Source organism: Erithacus rubecula (genome assembly GCF_903797595.1).
Source record: "Erithacus rubecula genome assembly, chromosome: 2".
Classification (NCBI taxonomy): domain Eukaryota; kingdom Metazoa; phylum Chordata; class Aves; order Passeriformes; family Muscicapidae; genus Erithacus; species Erithacus rubecula.
Window position 1 is genome coordinate 91,731,123 of NC_136685.1, and position 18,035 is coordinate 91,749,157.

At 36.7% G+C, this 18,035-nt stretch overlaps 2 protein-coding genes across 7 annotated transcripts in view; both read left to right on the forward strand.

The window, feature by feature from the left end:
• Positions 1-18,035, forward strand: part of MTARC2 (mitochondrial amidoxime reducing component 2) — a 110,710-nt gene that overhangs the window by 65,235 nt on the left and 27,440 nt on the right. The window lies entirely within an intron of this gene.
• The window catches only part of MARK1 (microtubule affinity regulating kinase 1), a 213,509-nt gene that overhangs the window by 34,454 nt on the left and 161,020 nt on the right, over positions 1-18,035 (forward strand). For 3 of the 6 annotated variants that reach the window (XM_079299253.1, XM_079299255.1, XM_079299258.1), the window contains 9 exons: positions 2,024-2,260; positions 2,350-2,469; positions 6,443-6,542; positions 7,149-7,261; positions 8,490-8,643; positions 9,676-9,869; positions 12,425-12,525; positions 14,690-14,848; positions 15,441-15,695. In XM_079299253.1, coding sequence (XP_079155379.1) covers positions 2,024-2,260; positions 2,350-2,469; positions 6,443-6,542; positions 7,149-7,261; positions 8,490-8,643; positions 9,676-9,869; positions 12,425-12,525; positions 14,690-14,848; positions 15,441-15,695 — 1,433 coding nt within the window. Of the gene's footprint in view, positions 1-2,023; positions 2,261-2,349; positions 2,470-6,442; positions 6,543-7,148; positions 7,262-8,489; positions 8,644-9,675; positions 9,870-12,424; positions 12,526-14,689; positions 14,849-15,440; positions 15,773-18,035 lie in introns of all 6 variants that reach the window. The other 3 variants (XM_079299254.1, XM_079299256.1, XM_079299257.1) reach the window with 2 other exon arrangements.

Genomic DNA, 18,035 nt, shown 5'->3' on the forward strand with positions numbered 1-18,035 from the left:
AGGAAAAAAAGCTAAATGTGTGGCTTTGAGGAGGTGTTCTTGCTTCATCTCTTCTTCCTAAGTGATATGACATCTCTATTTTATTTAAAACTGTTCTCATGGAGCTGCAGAGAAGGAAAAAGCAACTTTAAAGTTTGTCATCTGCTTCGGTTGACTCTCCATGGTATCAGCACATTGAGCAAATGATACTGCAGCACAACAAACAGAGGTCTAGCACCACTTTGGATATTTTTGATAAGAGGTTTTGGCATTAATAACAGGGTAAATGCTATTATTTGCAAGTTATTTCAGACTAAACTGGAGAAATTCAGTTCAAGAAAATATGCAAGTTTGTCCAGGCTATTCTGGTAGAATTGTCTCCTTTTTGCTTCGTAATTATAAACAACTTGTTTAGAAAGGGCTGTAACCAATTCCAGCTTTGCTCATCCTGTGATGCAAAGACCTTTTCTTTTCAGTTCATACTTCTTGCTCTGAACATGTAATCAACAATAGCATCATCTTTTTGTTTGGCATATAAGAAAGGTCTTTTGGTGTTTTTGTTTGAAGTAAGGAACCTGAAAGCATGGGGCACTTGGGTAGCAGAGTACTGTTGAACTAATAGGACTATTGTAATCACAGAGCAGCTGCACTGACAGTACTGTTTTCATGACAAGGAAAATGAAGTCTTTGTGAAGTAGTGTAGAAGGCTGTCAGATCTGGAAAACAGCTCTGTAAGTCTGTCTGCAGGCACATCAGCTGGAAGCAGCTGGGATTACAGGTCATGAATTGGAAAAATAAAATATTTCCCAGAATAGAGTTTGTAAAAATGGGCTGTATTTTACTCCTGATAAAGGCTACATTCTGTTGTTCAGCTATTGGCTTGATGTACTGGTAGTTCACTGCATGTAAGTGAAATTATTAAAAATAAACTCAACCCAGACAATTCATGTTTACCCTTATAATCACATCAGCTGACAATTAGATGGCTGCTTCTCTGATTGTGGTCTGAAACGTTTTTACAGTTTCTAGGCTCAATTCTGAGCACAGCATCTGATGAGAGATGTCTCTGCTATAAAACTTGTTTGGCAGTAAGGTGAACCCTCTACTCTGGTTAATGTCTGGCCTCCTATTGAAAAAGTAGGATTCCTGCACTGCTTGGTGCTGTCTTTTGCTGCTGGCATGAAGATCAGGAGCTGAGACCCAGTTAGATAAATAAACACTGCTCAGTTCTGGTGCACTCCATGTACAGCATCCTTGCATTTTAAGAAATCACCTTTATTTACCCAATAATTTATTAGTATTTCTGTAACTTCCCCTTTTAATCTTCTTACCTACCCATGATTCTAAATACGAGATACTGTTTACTGATTCTCTAGGTACCTGTACATTTGCTTCTGTGTATATGTGATTTATTACATTTACATGATTGCTGCACAGGCATTCATCTTAGATGTATAGAATACATTCTGTGTGAAAAGAATTAAATACTTGAGTGCTGATACCTTGGTGTTGCTGAAGCAAATTTTAATAATAAAAGGACGAGGATTTTTTGGTACAGAATGCTAAGGTACAGTGTATCTTGAAGTGTTTCATCTTACAACTAGAAGGTATCTTCTTCTTAAGTCTTAAATTCCTTCTAACATTTACTCTGCCATAATGATAGATGATGTCTAGAATTAGATTTACTCTCCTTGGCATCAGAATTTGGAATCAACTTGTCAAAAGCTTCAACTGCTATTCTGAGATGTCTACATACTTCACTCTAAAGCTGATCTAAGTTATATCTTCCAGAAAATTTTCATAATTGATTCACTAGCTGTTCATAGTTGATTCACTAGCTGACTTTTAAGTTTGTTTAGCTCCTTTTAGTAGTTATATTTTCTTGAGTAAACACTACTGATTTTCAGTCCTTGTAACGTACTTTTTGAAGAAAGAGGCAGAAAAGACATATTTGTATTTATTGATAAAGCATACCTTGTGCTATATATATATATGCTTATTCTGATACAAAAATTGTTCTCTTCCTCTGTTATTTACCTCTTAGGCAGAAAACCTTCTACTAGATTCAGATATGAACATTAAAATTGCAGACTTTGGGTTTAGTAACGAGTTCACGGTTGGTAATAAGCTGGACACGTTTTGCGGCAGCCCGCCCTACGCCGCTCCTGAACTCTTCCAAGGGAAGAAATACGACGGCCCTGAAGTGGATGTGTGGAGCCTTGGGGTGATTTTGTACACACTAGTGAGCGGATCACTGCCATTTGATGGTCAGAATCTAAAGGTACAGTTGCAGTGTGAATGCTTGGCTTCTGCTGGCTTTCAATCTGCTGTGTCTTCAGGAGCTCATCTTTTAAAACTCTTACTTTGCAGGAGCTGAGGGAGCGAGTGCTGAGAGGGAAGTACCGCATTCCGTTCTATATGTCCACAGACTGTGAAAATCTACTGAAGAAGCTACTAGTACTGAATCCAATCAAAAGAGGCAGCTTGGAAGTAAGTCATTTTGTCTTGGAAAAATGGGGGGTCAAATTCAGAAACAATAAAATTCAACCGTTGCTTGAGATTTCTTACTTTTTCAGGATAGATACGAAAGTGTTAACCAGTGAAAATCTAACCTTAATTGCAGCTGACTAACAACTAAATTAAGAGCATTTCAAAGTGCAAACTGTTCCCACTTGTTTCAGTTAGATAATGGAGCTAGTTCAAAATCTGTGGAAAGCAGGACAAGATTGTAAATATCTTCCTGGAGTTTTTCAGAAAAACAAGACCAACAGCAGGCAGTACTGTAAGCTTTTTTAACTGGCCGTTTTCATGACTCCTTAAAAAGGATAGGAGCAAGAAGGGTAACTAGCTGATGGAAAAATGTGGAGCTTTTTGTTTCTTTTAGTGCCATAATACATGTAAGCACTAACAACTCTGTGAATGATAAGCTAATAATGGCTAGTTATTTCTATTCAAGCCTTTATTCTCCCTCTTCTGGTAGCTTTGTTTCTGCATTGTTGGGAAATTTATATATAATAATTCCTGCCATGTCTCTCTGGTAAAATCTGTTCTAGGGATTTGTGATGAGTTGTGATTGTTGTTGTTAGTAAATTAGGTTTTCTTTTCATGAGATGCAGAGAATGTGCACAACTTGTAAGGTGTCTAAAAGTTTTAGTGTTTTTTAAGGGGCTCTTTGTTCAATCTTGATTTATTGGATAGTACTTGCTGCACAGCTGATACTTAACAAATAATTGGTGTAGAGTTCACTCTGAAAGCTGCCTGGTTCTATTGTGTGAATTCTTTAACAGGGAGGGATTTTTTTAAATAACATTTACTTACCATAGAGATGAAAGTAGAGCAGAAGATAAATAGAATACTTTTAAAATAGTATTTGCATGAGTTAATCACTAGTGACTTTTGTTTCATCTTTCTACACATACTTGTGCAGCAGTGGATGTGTTCCAGAGAATAAATCCCATTTAAGCAGCTTTTTTTATGCAGTGGCATGACTTATGCTTCCTGGCATTGAGGCTACCTGTGCAAGGAAGCATGCACTCACTGAGCTCTGTCTGCATGCAACTCAATCCAAGCTGATGCTGGTTTATGGCTTTTTATAAATAGTTTTAAGTTGAGTAAAGTCTGTGCTGAAGAGAATAGTGAATGATGGCTTCTGCTTTACTGATATGTGCTCATTATATTCTGTGATTACTGTCTAAAGGACATAATGATAAACATGTAGTCACTTCAAAGATCACTGTTTACCTGTGTCATGTTTAGGTTTTAGGGAAAATAGTTTTTTCTTTTACTGAATTTTCCTCTGGATTTTCAGCAATTTCTCTTCAAATTTAATTTCACTTTCATTCTAGGTATTGTAGTGTTATCCAGTTCTTGTAAAGTTCCTTCCTGTCCCTGGAGAGAGGTGTTGGATAGCAGCCTCGCCGAAAGGACAAGGCAGTCAGATTGTGTGGAAGAGAGTGAGGAAATTCTATGTATGACCAAGGGTCTTGAGCCAGTTCCAAAATACTGATTACAGACATTGATCAGTATGCTAACCTGAGGGGGAGAGAGAGAGGCATCACAACATTTTTTTTTAAAAGGAATATTCTTGAAATCACATTTGCTGAATTAAAAAGTGTGGTGTGTGGTTTGGAAAGCAATTTCTCTCTGAACACTTCTAAAAATACATGTTTAGAATGAAAGTATAAATTTGTTGGAAGCTTCTAAAAGTGGAAACATGATGTCATCTTGGGGGGGGGGGGGGATTTTTTTGTGCTGTTCTTTTGATTATTTGCTCAGTCCCAGCCATACACCACCTCAGTTCCCATGCATGTTTTTGGCAGACCATCCAAAAGGATGTTTGTCAGTGACATCAGCATCAAAGCTGAGATCCACACAGGACCAGCACCATATGGGTTAGGTTTAGCACCTGTCCTCTGGTAAGGACTAGGCAAATCTTTATTAGAATGGTTCCTCTAGACTTTTTCATTGTTGAAGCCAAGAAAAAACATTTTAGAAACAAGAGAATGTTGATACAAACCAGTAAATCTTCCCAGGAAGAGATGGGGAAAATGTACTGTCAGAAAATCTCTCTCAACCTTCAGGATTTCAACAAATTCCTCTTTCCCTCTCTCCCAGTCTTCAATTATTTTGCATAGTGTTGCTCTGAAATTTCTCCAGAGCAGATTCATGCTTACAGTGTATAATAAAGCAAAATAATTTTGACACAGATGAGACTTGAGCCAGAACAGTTTTTCATTAGATAGTTTTCCTCAAAACTGAGGAAAGACTCATCAATAATATCTAGTTGGTTGAAATTTAGTTTGAGTTGATGTTTAAGAAGTGCAGTTTGGGTCAGATTTCTAAATATTCTGACCAAGGCTGCTGGTCTTTAATCAGCTGACTGAAAGCCCAGCAGAACTTACACAAATGTAGTATTGATCCTGGAATTGGATTGTTTGTGTCGCTTCAAAATGCTTAATTGTAAGAGCCTGTTTAAGAGTTGTACAATAACTCAGTGTGCCTCTGAGATCATGTATTTAAAAGACAGAAGCCAGCAGAAATGTAGATGGGAACAGAGTGGATTACACTGACCTCTAGATCCACCTACTGAAGAGACATGAACAACTGTAAGTGGGAATTTTCAGGCTTGCTGGATAATTCAAGAAGGATAAAGAAAGGAAGGTGGAATTTGAGCTGTGATTTGTCATCTACTTCATCATGCTTAAACTTCAGATTTATTTAACAGTATCTTTAAAAAATTATGATTGCAGAGACTGCATAGTACTCTTTGGGGAGACTCTCCTGTTCCTGCAAAGCTACAAATACCTAATCCAAGTCTGTTGCCAAGTAGACTCATGCTCTGTGTCAGAAATGAAATATAGCAGTATGTGTTCACAATCCCTCCCTCTTTATCCCCTCAAAAGCCAAAAAATCAATTCCATGATAGAACAAATCTTTGTGTTATTGTCAGCAAAATGTTAATTGGCACAAAGTTCTGTGTTGTTCTTGTAAGGGTACAGCTATTGGGGTCTGTAATTTGGCAGCAGCCACTACATACAAGAATTTGGTTATATCAATGGAAAATCGAGTCTTTGGTTCTTTGTGAGAAATAACTTAATTCGTTGTTTGCAAGGCATATTTGGAGCCTGTGGGAAACTTTATTTGCTGGCACTTGTTTCATTCTTGTGTCCATGTAGTGAGCAGTATCAGCATCTGTCCCTGAAGAGAGATGTGTGCCTGTTGCTGTAGGAGGGAAAATTATTTTAGCTGTTTAAAGATGAATATGCCTTTAAGGAAAAATTGTGGTGGTTAGGGATTCCAGACAATCAATCTTGAAGGCCTACAAAAAGATTCAGGCCACAACAGACTGAAATTTTCCAAAGAAGGCAGGAGAAATTTTTGAAGTAAACAGCTACATGGCATAGAGAGAGTTAAGAAGCATTTCTCCCTCTGGCCAAACTTGGAAACATATTTAGGTCAAGTGCAGTGAGAAGATCCATAGGAAAAAATGACCAGTTGGCATGATGATCTTGAAACTAATGACTGTAGGAAGCATCAGCACATTCCTGAATTATTCCTTAGTTTCTAAACACTCTGCTATTATTTACAGGGTCTCTTTATCATGATAGAGATGGTATTGTATTAACATCTTAGGATGTTAACCATGAGGAGCACTTGAGTATCAGTCATGGGGCAAAAGGAGATAAGGAGCCAGTGGAAGTGAAGGGTACAAAATGAAAGATTTTCAGTGGTTTTTCTGATATTTTAGGCAGGATGATTGTATAGGGAATAGTAAATAGGAATGAACTTAAGGGACCATTAGTATGTGAAAGATAAAATTAAGATGTGAGGAGAAAAGGTATGAGGGAAAGAGCAGCATTCAGATTATTATGAAGCTTAAATTGCTTTTTCGCAGACAAGCTAGTACAAGTGTAATGGGGTATGGTGAAGAGCGTGTTGGCCTAAAGCTCTTTTCTTTTCTTAGCAAATCATGAAGGATCGGTGGATGAATGTTGGCCATGAAGAAGAAGAACTAAAGCCATATACTGAGCCTGAACCAGATTTCAATGACACCAAAAGAATAGGTGAGACTTTGAGAAGGATGTTCCATCTGGTGGACACGGGCAGTTTTATCTTGGAAGGCAAACTAATCTCTTACACATTTTCCTGCAATCTTATTATGCAGTAAAATGCATTCTTTTTATATAGATGAGAAATTCCATTACAATGGCCTCCTTATATCTAGTGTTGTGTCTTCACTGAGCTGAATCAATCTACAAGCACAGCAAAAGACAAATAAGACTCCAGAATTTAACAGACTGAAGTAGACAGATTTTGTTATAAGGCCAACACTTCTTGCCTGCTGTGGTTAGAGAAAGTTACTGTTTTGGCCCAGTAACTCTTCATGGTTTCTATTTGCCAGTGCTTTATTTGTTGTTGAATAACATTGAATGTTGTATAAATTAGTTAAGAGTTGTATAATATAGTTGGGAGTTTTCAAGATTAAAATAACAATGAAAGAGAGAAGTTTGTAGCATTTTCTATTTTTGCACAGCAAAAAAACTCACTGGGTTGAGTTGAAGCTTAGTTGCTTGTAAATTATAAGGCTGGTTTTTTTATTTTCAGCATTCTTAAGTTGTCAGTAAACCCAAACACTTATTCTGCTGATATATCTGTCTCTTTACTTTTAGACATTATGGTCACAATGGGCTTTTCAAGAGAAGAAATCCATGAATCTTTAGTAAACCAAAAGTATGATGAAGTCATGGCTACTTATCTGCTTCTTGGTAGAAAACCACCTGAAGTAAGTGCTGTTTACATTTTCTGGTTTGGCCTTTATATGTTGCTGGGATGAATGATGTTTTTATTAATTATTTTGTAACTTTTCTTTTTAAATTGTGATTGATAACTTATAAATATCTTTCCCTTTTTGTATCTTCTTGGGTATCTTGCTGGTTCCTATAAGAAGAAACAGATTAAATCTTCAATATGTTCATGTTTTCTTGTAAATGTGTTGAATTGCTTATTTTAAAAAACTGGCTGTTAATCTGAAATGCCATGGCTTCCAAGTGCTGAGTTTTCTTTTTGTCATGTGTGTTTTCAGTTAAAATTTGAAATAGTTAATAGTAATTATTTTTCTGGCTACTCAGATGTGAAATCCTTCATTTCTCAGAAATGTGCTCATCCTTTTTCACTCATGTGCTGTTTTATAGTATATTGAATTATTCAATAAGTTATTGCATTGTAGTCATTAATAAATTTGTGGCAGAAAATCTTGTGATTGTTTTGCAACTAGAAGGATCTGTACATCTTTTGGGGCCATGTGGATTTTTTCAAGAAATCTGAGACCAAGGCTTGCTTTTTGAAAGAATTTTTTCCCTGCTGCTTCCTTGGCCTTTCTTCAATTCCAAGGAAGTGTAGAGTGTGCATCCTTGAGCGCATTTTCTCACATCTCTGAGCCAGAATTCCCTTGTGATGGCAGAGCATGGGGGGAATCTGTCTAAAATCATTTTGGCTCAAATTGCTTGGAAGAGGATATTTGTCTTTTCCTCTGCTCTTCCATAGAACTTAGGCTTCTTAAATGCGAACAAATCAGTGGCTGAGTTACAGACCTTATAAAGATGTTTTGAAAGCCATAAAGAATCCTTTAGTCAGTACTTGCTTTTTTAGTCCTTCTGACTCAGTCCAGTGCTTTTTAAAATTGTTCTGGAGCTATGAATGCTCTTAGGCTTTAAAATAAAAAAGGCAAGGAAAACCATTCTGTGGCTTTGGTTTTAATATAGCACCGTTTTTGTTTCTGTCAAAATTCTTCTAATTTTGTTTTTGCATTCATTAACTATGTAGCTTTAGCTATGTGTTTTTAAAGCACAGATGAAGTGATAAAATGAAACTTGAAGAATATTTGACTATGATACAATGTAAATTTTTTGAAAAATGCCTTCGATTGGAACTTTTTGCTTTGTAATGCTATAAAAGTATCAGTAGTGTTGAATTTATATTGTTTATGCTTTGAAAACCTGTTTTCCTTGTAGTTTGAAGCAGGTGATTCCTTGTCCAGCAGCAACTTGGGCCAGAGGTCTCGTCCCAGCAGCGACCTCAACAACAGCTCAGTGCAGTCACCTGCTCACCTGAAGGTGCAGCGGAGCATCTCCACCAACCAGAAACAGCGGCGCTTCAGCGACCACGGTGGGCATGGCACTCCAACAAGGGAACTTCCAGACAGCCATGGGGAGTGGGTGGGGTTCTGGGAGCCTGGCAGGGCCCCCACCCTGTGCTTTTGCTGTGTAGCTCATGGTCATGTGTCTCTGCCTGAAGGTTTCCATGGTGAATCTGGATCCATGCACCTCGCAGAATTAATTCTTTGGGCTTGTTACTTGGTTGGTTCACTGAGTGAGACACTGAGGGTGTTTTCTGTTTAGGAACTAATGGCAACTATTGCTCTGGGTAACCCCGAAGGCAGCAAAACAGTTATTTTATCATTACATTTGGCTGTGGGGCCAAATTTTTTGCTTTTTTTTTACCAAGTATTCTAGAAACGTTTTCAGGTGAAAATGCATCTATCAAAAAGGAGTACATATTTAAAATACTAAATGAATTTTTTTTTTCCCCCCCACCTGTTAAATTGCAATAAATATTTCTAAAATGATTGGCCATTTTCTCTGCCTAATTTACATTTTTGTTTTCTGCATTTTTCTTATGATGTGGTTTTATTTATTAAAATCTACTGATAGAGGCGTTTTCCCAAAACATTTTAAAAAATGATGAGGGGAGAAGAATTATGATATTTTCCAAGTATAAACATGCTTGTAAACAAAATAGGATTTTCAGGGGGAAATAATCTTTCAGAGTAGAGGAAAAAGGTATGCAGTAAAAAGTATTTAAAAAATTTGATAAATGCAATTTAAGCTTTTTTTTTTTTTTTAATATTATACAAATTCCATGGATTTAAAATGAGAATTAAAATGCTCTTTTAAGTTTTACATATTGATGGGGAATGGGAAGTAATTCTGAACTGCGAATTGCAAGTGAAGAGGGAGTGGGCAAAAAGAACACAGGCTGTCACAGCTCGATTTAGTAGGTTGGTCTGTGTACTGAGTTTGCTGTCATAGCTGTTCAAATGCTTTTTTTGGACTTGGGGAATTATATTTAGACTACTTTGGCCAAGAAAAATGCAGTGATTATTTTTAGATCTTTATTAATTCTATTTTTATTTGGCAGTTGGCCCCTCAATTCCTCCTGCTGTGTCATACACAAAAAGGTCTCAGGCAAACAGTGTGGAAAGTGAACAGAAAGAAGACTGGGACAAGGATGTCTCACGTAAACTCGGCAGCACTACAGTGGGATCCAAAGGAGAGATGGCTGCAAGTCCACTTGTGGGTCCAGAAAGAAAGAAGTCAAGTGCAGTTACCAGTGTGAGTTGGGTGTGCTTTTGACTTGTTATATTTATTTTTCCCTATTTAAACACAATGTGCAGCACAAGATTACTATAGACATAATGGGTACTGAATAAGCCACTAAGTCTATTTCTGGTAACTTTTACTGGCAGACAGAAATAGGCTATGGTAGATGCTTTTTAAAATAAACCTTTCATTTTCCCCCCAACTGTACTTTTTCTAACAGTAACATAACAGTAAGCATGAGAATATCTGCACTTGAGCAAACTTCAGTTTCTGTCAAGAAAAGTACTGGATATTTAAGGCAAGAACATAAGAATGGAGCCAATACAGAGTTCTCTTTTTCAGGTTTCTAATGCTTGTCTATCTACAGGGAAGTCAAGGGATCTCTGATTCAGAGCTTTCATCTGATTAATTCTACATAATATCTCTCACGAACTTTCTCTGTAAATTTGGCTGTTTGGTTCTCTGAAACCACTTCATATTTGGACTTCAGAAATGGAGTGAGATGAAGGGAAGCAACCCACTTATTCCCTTGTGTTGTGCCCACTGATATGATTTATAACCAGGCTGTTGTATTAAGGAACTGAACTAACAAATTAATAATTTCTTAATGCTTCTGTTATGATATTCACAGTTCTGTAAACTGTCATATTACTGCCTCAAATATGTTTCTTTTAATGTGAAAGCATCTGTTTTGCCTTTTGGTAGTTCCTGTGCAGTAAAATTGATGTTTGGGATTCACAGTGAAAAAATACTGCATGGTGTTTAAACAGCTACTTAGGAGGAAGAGTTCATGTGGGGAGAAAAAAATATGCATGAATCATGATATTTTGTGCTTTTTAGGAGACATGGTCTGTTTAATACAAAGAGTCTTACCATCTTTTAGTACAGTAGAATGGCAGCAGGAATTCTCATTGTCCTTTGGGATTCTGTGTGCTCCCATCTTGGATGTTCTGGAAAGATGATGTGCATTTCTATTGGAATTTTTTGACAGCATCATAAGTGCTGAAGTTCATCTAACTCCTAATGTTTTGCAGTCTGTGTCTACAATACATCTGCACATGCTCTAATTTTTTTTTTTTTTATTTTAAGTAGAGTTGTTGTCTCTCCACCCCTGCAGATGTCTTTGAAATTATAGCTGTGTGGATTGCATGTAGGAACTTTGAGTTTCTAAGATTAGATTTCGTATCTGAACTTTCCCAAAACTGCATTGCCCCAAAGCTGATTAGAGTCGTGTGTGGTATAAGCTGATATGTCACAAAACATCTCTCTGCTTTGTGAGAACTAATTAAATGGAGTATCTTTACTATGAAGAATGAGAAATTGATTTACTTGCTAATGGCTTCAATACTTGTGCATTTTTAGCTGTATTACTATTTTGGGGACTTTGAAAGGCTTTGTTATGGGCATGATTAGGGAATATTAGTGCCTGATATTACAATAATAGTTGAAGGTTGAGCAGCTTACACAGATAGTGAATATTTTTGTTTCAAACAGAAACATTTGAGTGAAAAAAGCCAATTTAATGTGGATAATTTTAAAATATTTTTGTGTAACTTTGGAAGTAACATGATGTTCAGAGTGGCAGAATTTCTTGAAAACATATTTATCATCTTCAGTCATATTTGTGTAACTCAGGAGAGCTTAATTTCAGAAACAATTATTGCAGTTAATCTTCCTTACCAATTAGACCTTAAAACAGTTTATTGAGTGGTCTCTGTGGGGTCATATTAATGCTGAAAAACTGTAGATGAGGGAGACCTAAACATAGTAAATCTTAGAGTTCATGTTGTCTTACAGTACCTAGGTCTAGGTAAATCTTTTGCCACCAGGCATCAGAATGTAATGTTAGCACAGTGCAACCTCTTCCAACCCAAACCCAATATGTAGTGTATTAAAAAGTGAGAATTGTATGTCATGCATTAAAGCTAAGCCTTCAGCAGCTAACCTGTGCTTGGTAGGGAAGGAGAGTATGTTTGTGCTTATTTTATTGAAGTCTATCCAAACTGAAATTAGTAACAAAGAAATACCATCAGTATTTTTGCAACAAGATGTAATTGCCATGTTTTCTGTATCATAATTTCTGGGTTGACTGATGTAGATTTATAGTATTTCCATTTTCCTCTTGAAAGCTCTTTTGACAGGGGCAGCAAACTGGGGCCCTTGTTGGAAAATTACGCTGTGCAGGAAAACCTTTCAGCCAATCATAGGTGTGTTCTCTGGGATCCCAGTTTGATCCCAGGCACAAATAATACAGGAACACACAGTATGTGGGAATTGTATAATAATACTTAGTGAAGTGTGTCAGCAGAATTAAACTTCCTTGTGCTCTCTCAGTGTATTCTCAATGGTGCAGTAATGACATAGTGAATGAGCTGTTGGAAAAAACAGCTGATGATATAAATGATTTGTGTTGACAGATTGACTTAGTACATTTGAAAGCATTAACAATGTACATAAGTGGCTGAAGCACTGTTCTGATTTTGCTTCTTCCGATGCTTAGATTTTTGTACAACATTATATACAGGAAGAAAACATTTCATTTAACTTTAGTCTTAATTCTCTTCTAGAATAATGTGTTTTCTGGTAGTGGAATGACAAGGAGGAACACTTATGTTTGTGAGCGCTCTTCAGATCGCTATTCTGCAATACAGAATGGGAAGGACAACAGGTATTGTTCAGCTTTCCTTGTTTATTAGTTTGGGTACAAGAACTGAAGCACAGAAGAAGCAGGTTATGCAGAGTACCATTATGAATCACACTTTAAAATGCATAAAGTCCAGGTGTATGTTTTCATCTTCCACTTCTGCTTCTTTGTGATGACTTTTTAAGCTAAATGTGTCAGTCAGCCTTTGCTTCTTTTTATGGGATCACATTGATTGCTGAGGGTTGTCTTCCAACACAGGATGAAGTAACTGTGCTAACAACTAATTGCTTAGTGGGCAGTTGTGCAGAGGAGACCTTCAGATTAATTACCCTGACAGTGTAGCCTGATCCTTTTCATTTCACCCCAGCCACTCAAAAAGCTGAAATGGTTAAAATTTATCCATTGTTTTCAATATAAGATTTTGGTTGAAACAGTATTTTCATAGTGATAGTAACCAGTTTGTGTCTATTTGTGGGATGACAATGAAGTTCAATTTAGTATGTTTTGTTAAGTAGTATTATGTTTAACACTATTGATCTTTCTAAAAATCTTTTCTTCATCCCTGGTGTTATTTAACCCCTGTACTTCACTGAAAAATAAATACTGGCTTTAATGGAGAGTAATAAAAACTGGATTTATTTTTTTTCCAAAGAATCGAGTAACAGTTCTTACTCTGATGCTTTTCAAGCTATTCAAATACAGCAGTTACTGTAAAATGAACAGAAAATTTGTAGCACAAAATAGCATAGTCTAGTAAACTAGTGTTCTTTTGTTTTCTGTTATAATGTTTGAATTTTTATTATGCATAAAATTTATGCATCATTAAAATGAGAAATAAGAGAAGTACAGGGTTGTTCATTTACAGTAAAATGATGAGCTGTGGAACATGTAAAAGACAGCTATTTAATTCAACACTTTAAATTAGTTTTCTGCTTTTTAATGTACTTCCTTAATTTCATTTTAATTTCAAATTACTGGATGGGTGCTTTCAAAAGTGTACTCCCAAATTTTTGTGTATACTTTCAAATATTTGAACAAAGGTGGTAACAATCCTTTCTTGAAAAAAAAGCAGATAACAGATATTTTGTAGATAGAGATTTATAATATATATTGCCATGTTTTTTCTGATCTGACAAAGATATTTTTCTTTCAAGAGATTTAATACATAAAACACTGTAAAGAGAAGAGATTCTTTTCAATGTTTTCTGTTTTACAGTTGATTTTCTCTATCGCATTGGAAGTTCTTAGTTCCTGTTTCTTTCATGAGTGCAGCAAAAACTGTGCTCAGTTCTTTAAGCATATTCTGAAAATCAGAAATCATTTTCTTTTGCATTTTGTAGTATTTGCCTTTCCTACAAGATGTTGTGTTGCAGTTGAATTTGGATTTGGTGCAGCTGAATGTCTTGTGTCATCGAATTATTCATCTGAAGTCTTTACTTCTTTGCTACAGATATTATTTAGCTGTGGGACTCCAGTTGCTAATACATTATTAATGCAATTTCACTTATGCTTGTAGAGGCAAAGCTGTATTTTGCCTTAATTTGGCTTTTGTTTTAAAAATTAATGGCACAGTAGTTTTGCCACGACTTCCATCTTTCTTGCCACTTAAGGAAGGAGAAATAAAAGTACTGATAGAAGGAACTGTACTTTGAAAGGGTTGACTCAGCCCAGAGTGCCTGGAGGACAAATTGGTCCTTTAGAAACCAGTCACTTCCAAGTGATAATGTGACAGCAGTTCCAAATGTTTCATGTTTTACATGTTTATTTTAACTGCAGTTAAGGGTATTCATGAAAGGAGAGTCTATTTAATCAGTCTATTTAACTATTTGTGAATTTCTTTTTCACTATTTTTTATGTCCTTGTATTTGCTGTAGTCTTTCGTTGTTACATTGAATAAATGTGTGTGTAAGCTTTAATCTTGGGAGGAATGAAAAGGCCTAACTTAACATATTTGGAGAAATCATTAATGGATGAATGTAATTTTCTTAGAATTCTGTATTCTGTACTTTAGCTGACTAAGGTGGCCTGGTCACTCAGTCTTCTGTTTAATTAATCAGTGCTGCTGAGGTCTAAAAGAAGAAATGAGTTAATTTTCCCCTTTTTTTTTTTTTTTTTTAAGGGGTTTTACACTAACCTTTTTTTTCCCTTGTCATTTGTCCATCTCTGCTGCTTTGCTCCCATGGAAAAGCCTGACAGAAATGTCTGCAAGCAGCACATCCTCTGCAGGCTCTGCAGTGGCCTCTGTCTCCACACGCCCTCGGCATCAAAAGTCTATGTCTGCCTCTGGTCACCCTATCAAAGTCACACTGCCAACCATCAAAGATGGTACTGAAGCTTACAGACCAAGGTAACAGATTGATGGGCATGTCTTTATTGCTGTGCACTTCAGTTTGTGACAGACCTCAAAGTGCCACGTTTGTGTTCTGGTTTCAAACAGGAGCTCGCTCGAGTATTGTGGGTATTACAGATGATTTAAAGCTGATTTTGAAAAGTTCCTTGACTGCCTCCCTCTGGAAACTTCTAGAAAACTTAAGTAGTTAAAAATTTGACTGCATAAAATGGAACTGTACAACACGGGCCACCATAAATTGAAATGAAATACTGGAATGTTAACCTCTCTGATTTGTAGGTTGCTAAGCTCGCTGGTGTCTAAAAGCACCACGGTATAGTTGTTCTTACTATCAACTGCCTGAATAGCTTTATACACTTCTTTCTGTCAGGTTATGACTTAAGAAATATCCATTAAGTTTTTTGGGAGTGCTTGTGTTAATGAACGCATTTCAATTGTAAAATCAAACTGAGTATGAATCCTAAAAGCAAGTCAGTAGCCCATTCAGATTTAAAAAGAATCAAGAGCAGTGTTTCTCTCCCATCTTTGAGTTGTCATGTAGGAGGGCTTTTAGCCTGGTCTTTCTCGTTATTTACTTGTGTTTTCCCAGCAGTGCAACTCCAAGAGTGCCTGCTGCCTCCCCATCTGCTCACAGCATCAGCACCAGCACTCCAGACCGGACGCGCTTTCCCCGGGGCAGCTCCAGCCGCAGCACGTTCCACGGGGAGCAGCTGCGGGAGCGGCGCAACGCCACCTACAACGGGCCGCCCGCCTCGCCCTCCCACGAGAGCGGCGCCTTCGCCCACGCCCGCAGGGGCACCTCCACCGGCCTCATCAGCAAGATCACCTCCAAGTTCGTGCGCAGGTTGGTACCTCCAGAGTCAGGGGAAAAGAGGATTGCCAAAGCCCAGCCTGCAGGCAGGGCTTTAATTGAATTGTGCAGTTTAGAATGAATATAGGTTTAGTTAGAGAGCTGCTTGGTTTGTGGGTTCCTTCCAGAATCTGCCTTGTTTCGCTTTTGTGGTTATATTGTAGCTGTTGTTTGACCAGGTGTTCTGCTTCTTTATCTTAAAGGAGCAGGAGAGTGCTGCTCAAAAGGGGCTTTTGCTCCTGTTTCACAGCTGTGATACAATTAAATTAAAATAAATTCATTTAAATACTGAAAAAGAGTGTCTTCAAAATGAGTCATTCAGTGTTAACAATATTTTACTCTTCAAATTGGATGCAGTTTGTTGCAAGGGCTATATTTGCAATCATTTTATTGCTGTGCTTGAAAGGAGTAGGTATTCACAAGTTATTTCAGGTAATTCTAAAATCTGTGAATAAATGAGAAGTCAGAAGCAGGCAGAAGTCTGGAAGTGTGGAAATAATAGTATTTCAGTATGATACAGCCTGTTTTATATGTCACCAGCTTCTTCAAATGTAAGTTCAGATTTCTGAAAGAAGAAAACCCACACATTCTGGATTTGCATTCATTCCTGGGATGATGCTATCAGTAATAATCCTGTGAAGGGAGGTGCTGAGAGAGATTTTTCAAATATACTGCTCAAGATCAAATGACTGTTGATATAGCAGTCACAAGAGCTTTCCCAAAAGGGAACTTAATTTTCAGTTTGCCTCTTTCTACCAGTGATTTGTCTATTAATTCTCAAGCCTGGATGTGTCCATAATGCATTATTCCTAGTTTTACAACACAATTACATCCTGGAAATCTTTCCCTTGCTGAATCAGGCTGTTGCACACTGAATTCTATCATTTGTGTGCAGGGGAAAAAAGATAAATCAAAAGTTTGGTTACGCTCGTAGTTGCAAATTTGTAAGTAAAATACCATGAATTGCATAAGGTGATACTACAAAGGAAGGGAAGACAGATGGAAATGCAGTGATGTTCCTCACAAAATTGATTACACCTGGTGAGCTGGTAGTGCATCTGTGTAATACCTCCTATGAAGACCTAAAACAAAAAAAGTGTGTGAATTATTTTCTTTTTCCAGAAATCTGAACATACAGGACTGTGATCCTCCATTACTGGTATCTCCAGCAATTATATAGTTGCAAGGAGAGAATTGTTCTCTGATTTTAAAGAGAAGAAAGTATTACAGCAGAGCTAGTCAACTGTTGTCAGTGTAGATTTCTAAATGGGAAGGTGTTTTCTGTTGAGTAACTAATGAATTTCAAGAGTACAGGCTGGTTTTTTGTGTAATAGCTCCTTGTTTTTTTGGAAAGGAATGGTATCTTGACTTTGTTTTTAAGAGTTAGATCAAAGAAATAATATTTTCATTTTCTTAAAATATTGAAATATTTAAACTGTGTTTAGAATTAAGATATCATAAATTGATCTATTTTAAATTTATCTTTATTATAGAAGATTTTATACAATTTCCTAGTATGTTTTACAGTCTTAAGAGTATATTTTGTCACAGCCCTGTGAGGTGTGTGTTTGTTCTGTTACTGGTGATGGTGGGGTGTTTTGTTGTGTCTTTTTTTTTTTTTTTAATTTGGGTTGTTTAAGACTTAATGACTGGAATTACATGGGTGGAGGTCCAGGAGATTATTTTTTTGCTCTTCTTTGAATTGGCTCACATAAGTTTTAACTTCTGGACTGTTCAGGAAATAATGGTTTAAAGCATACTTTGACTAGAAGATGTCATGAAGGACTTTTCATACTAACTTTTTTGTCAAGGGTAAATGCCTTTTCAGGTAAGTATGTAAAATAAATGCATAATGAGAATGTTTAGTGAATAGGGTATTGAAATATTTTGGATCGATGGTTTATGTCAAGTCATACTTCCTTGGTATTAGTAACTAAAGTATTAATATTTTGAAGGTATTACATTAATCAGGTAATTGAAATTGGGTGCTAAATATTGGTACAGCAGCACTAGGAACATACCTAGGTGGTTTACACAATCTGGGGATATATTCCAAGTTGCTTCAGACTAAAGAGACATAATATAAAACAATTCCTTGCAAAGCACAGCTCTAATGTGACAAATTAAAGATACATTTAATCTCCAGTTCTCTTGTAATCTCACTGAAGTCAGTGTAACACCTGATTTGTTTAAGCTTAAGATGTTGAAGCAACCTTCCTGAACTGTGCTTCAGACATTTGTTCTTACAAACTCTTAGGCACATCTTCTTGTTAATTGCTTGAGTGTGCTTAAGCACGGGCTTGTCTCAAAGTGCTTTCAGGGGTACACAAAGGC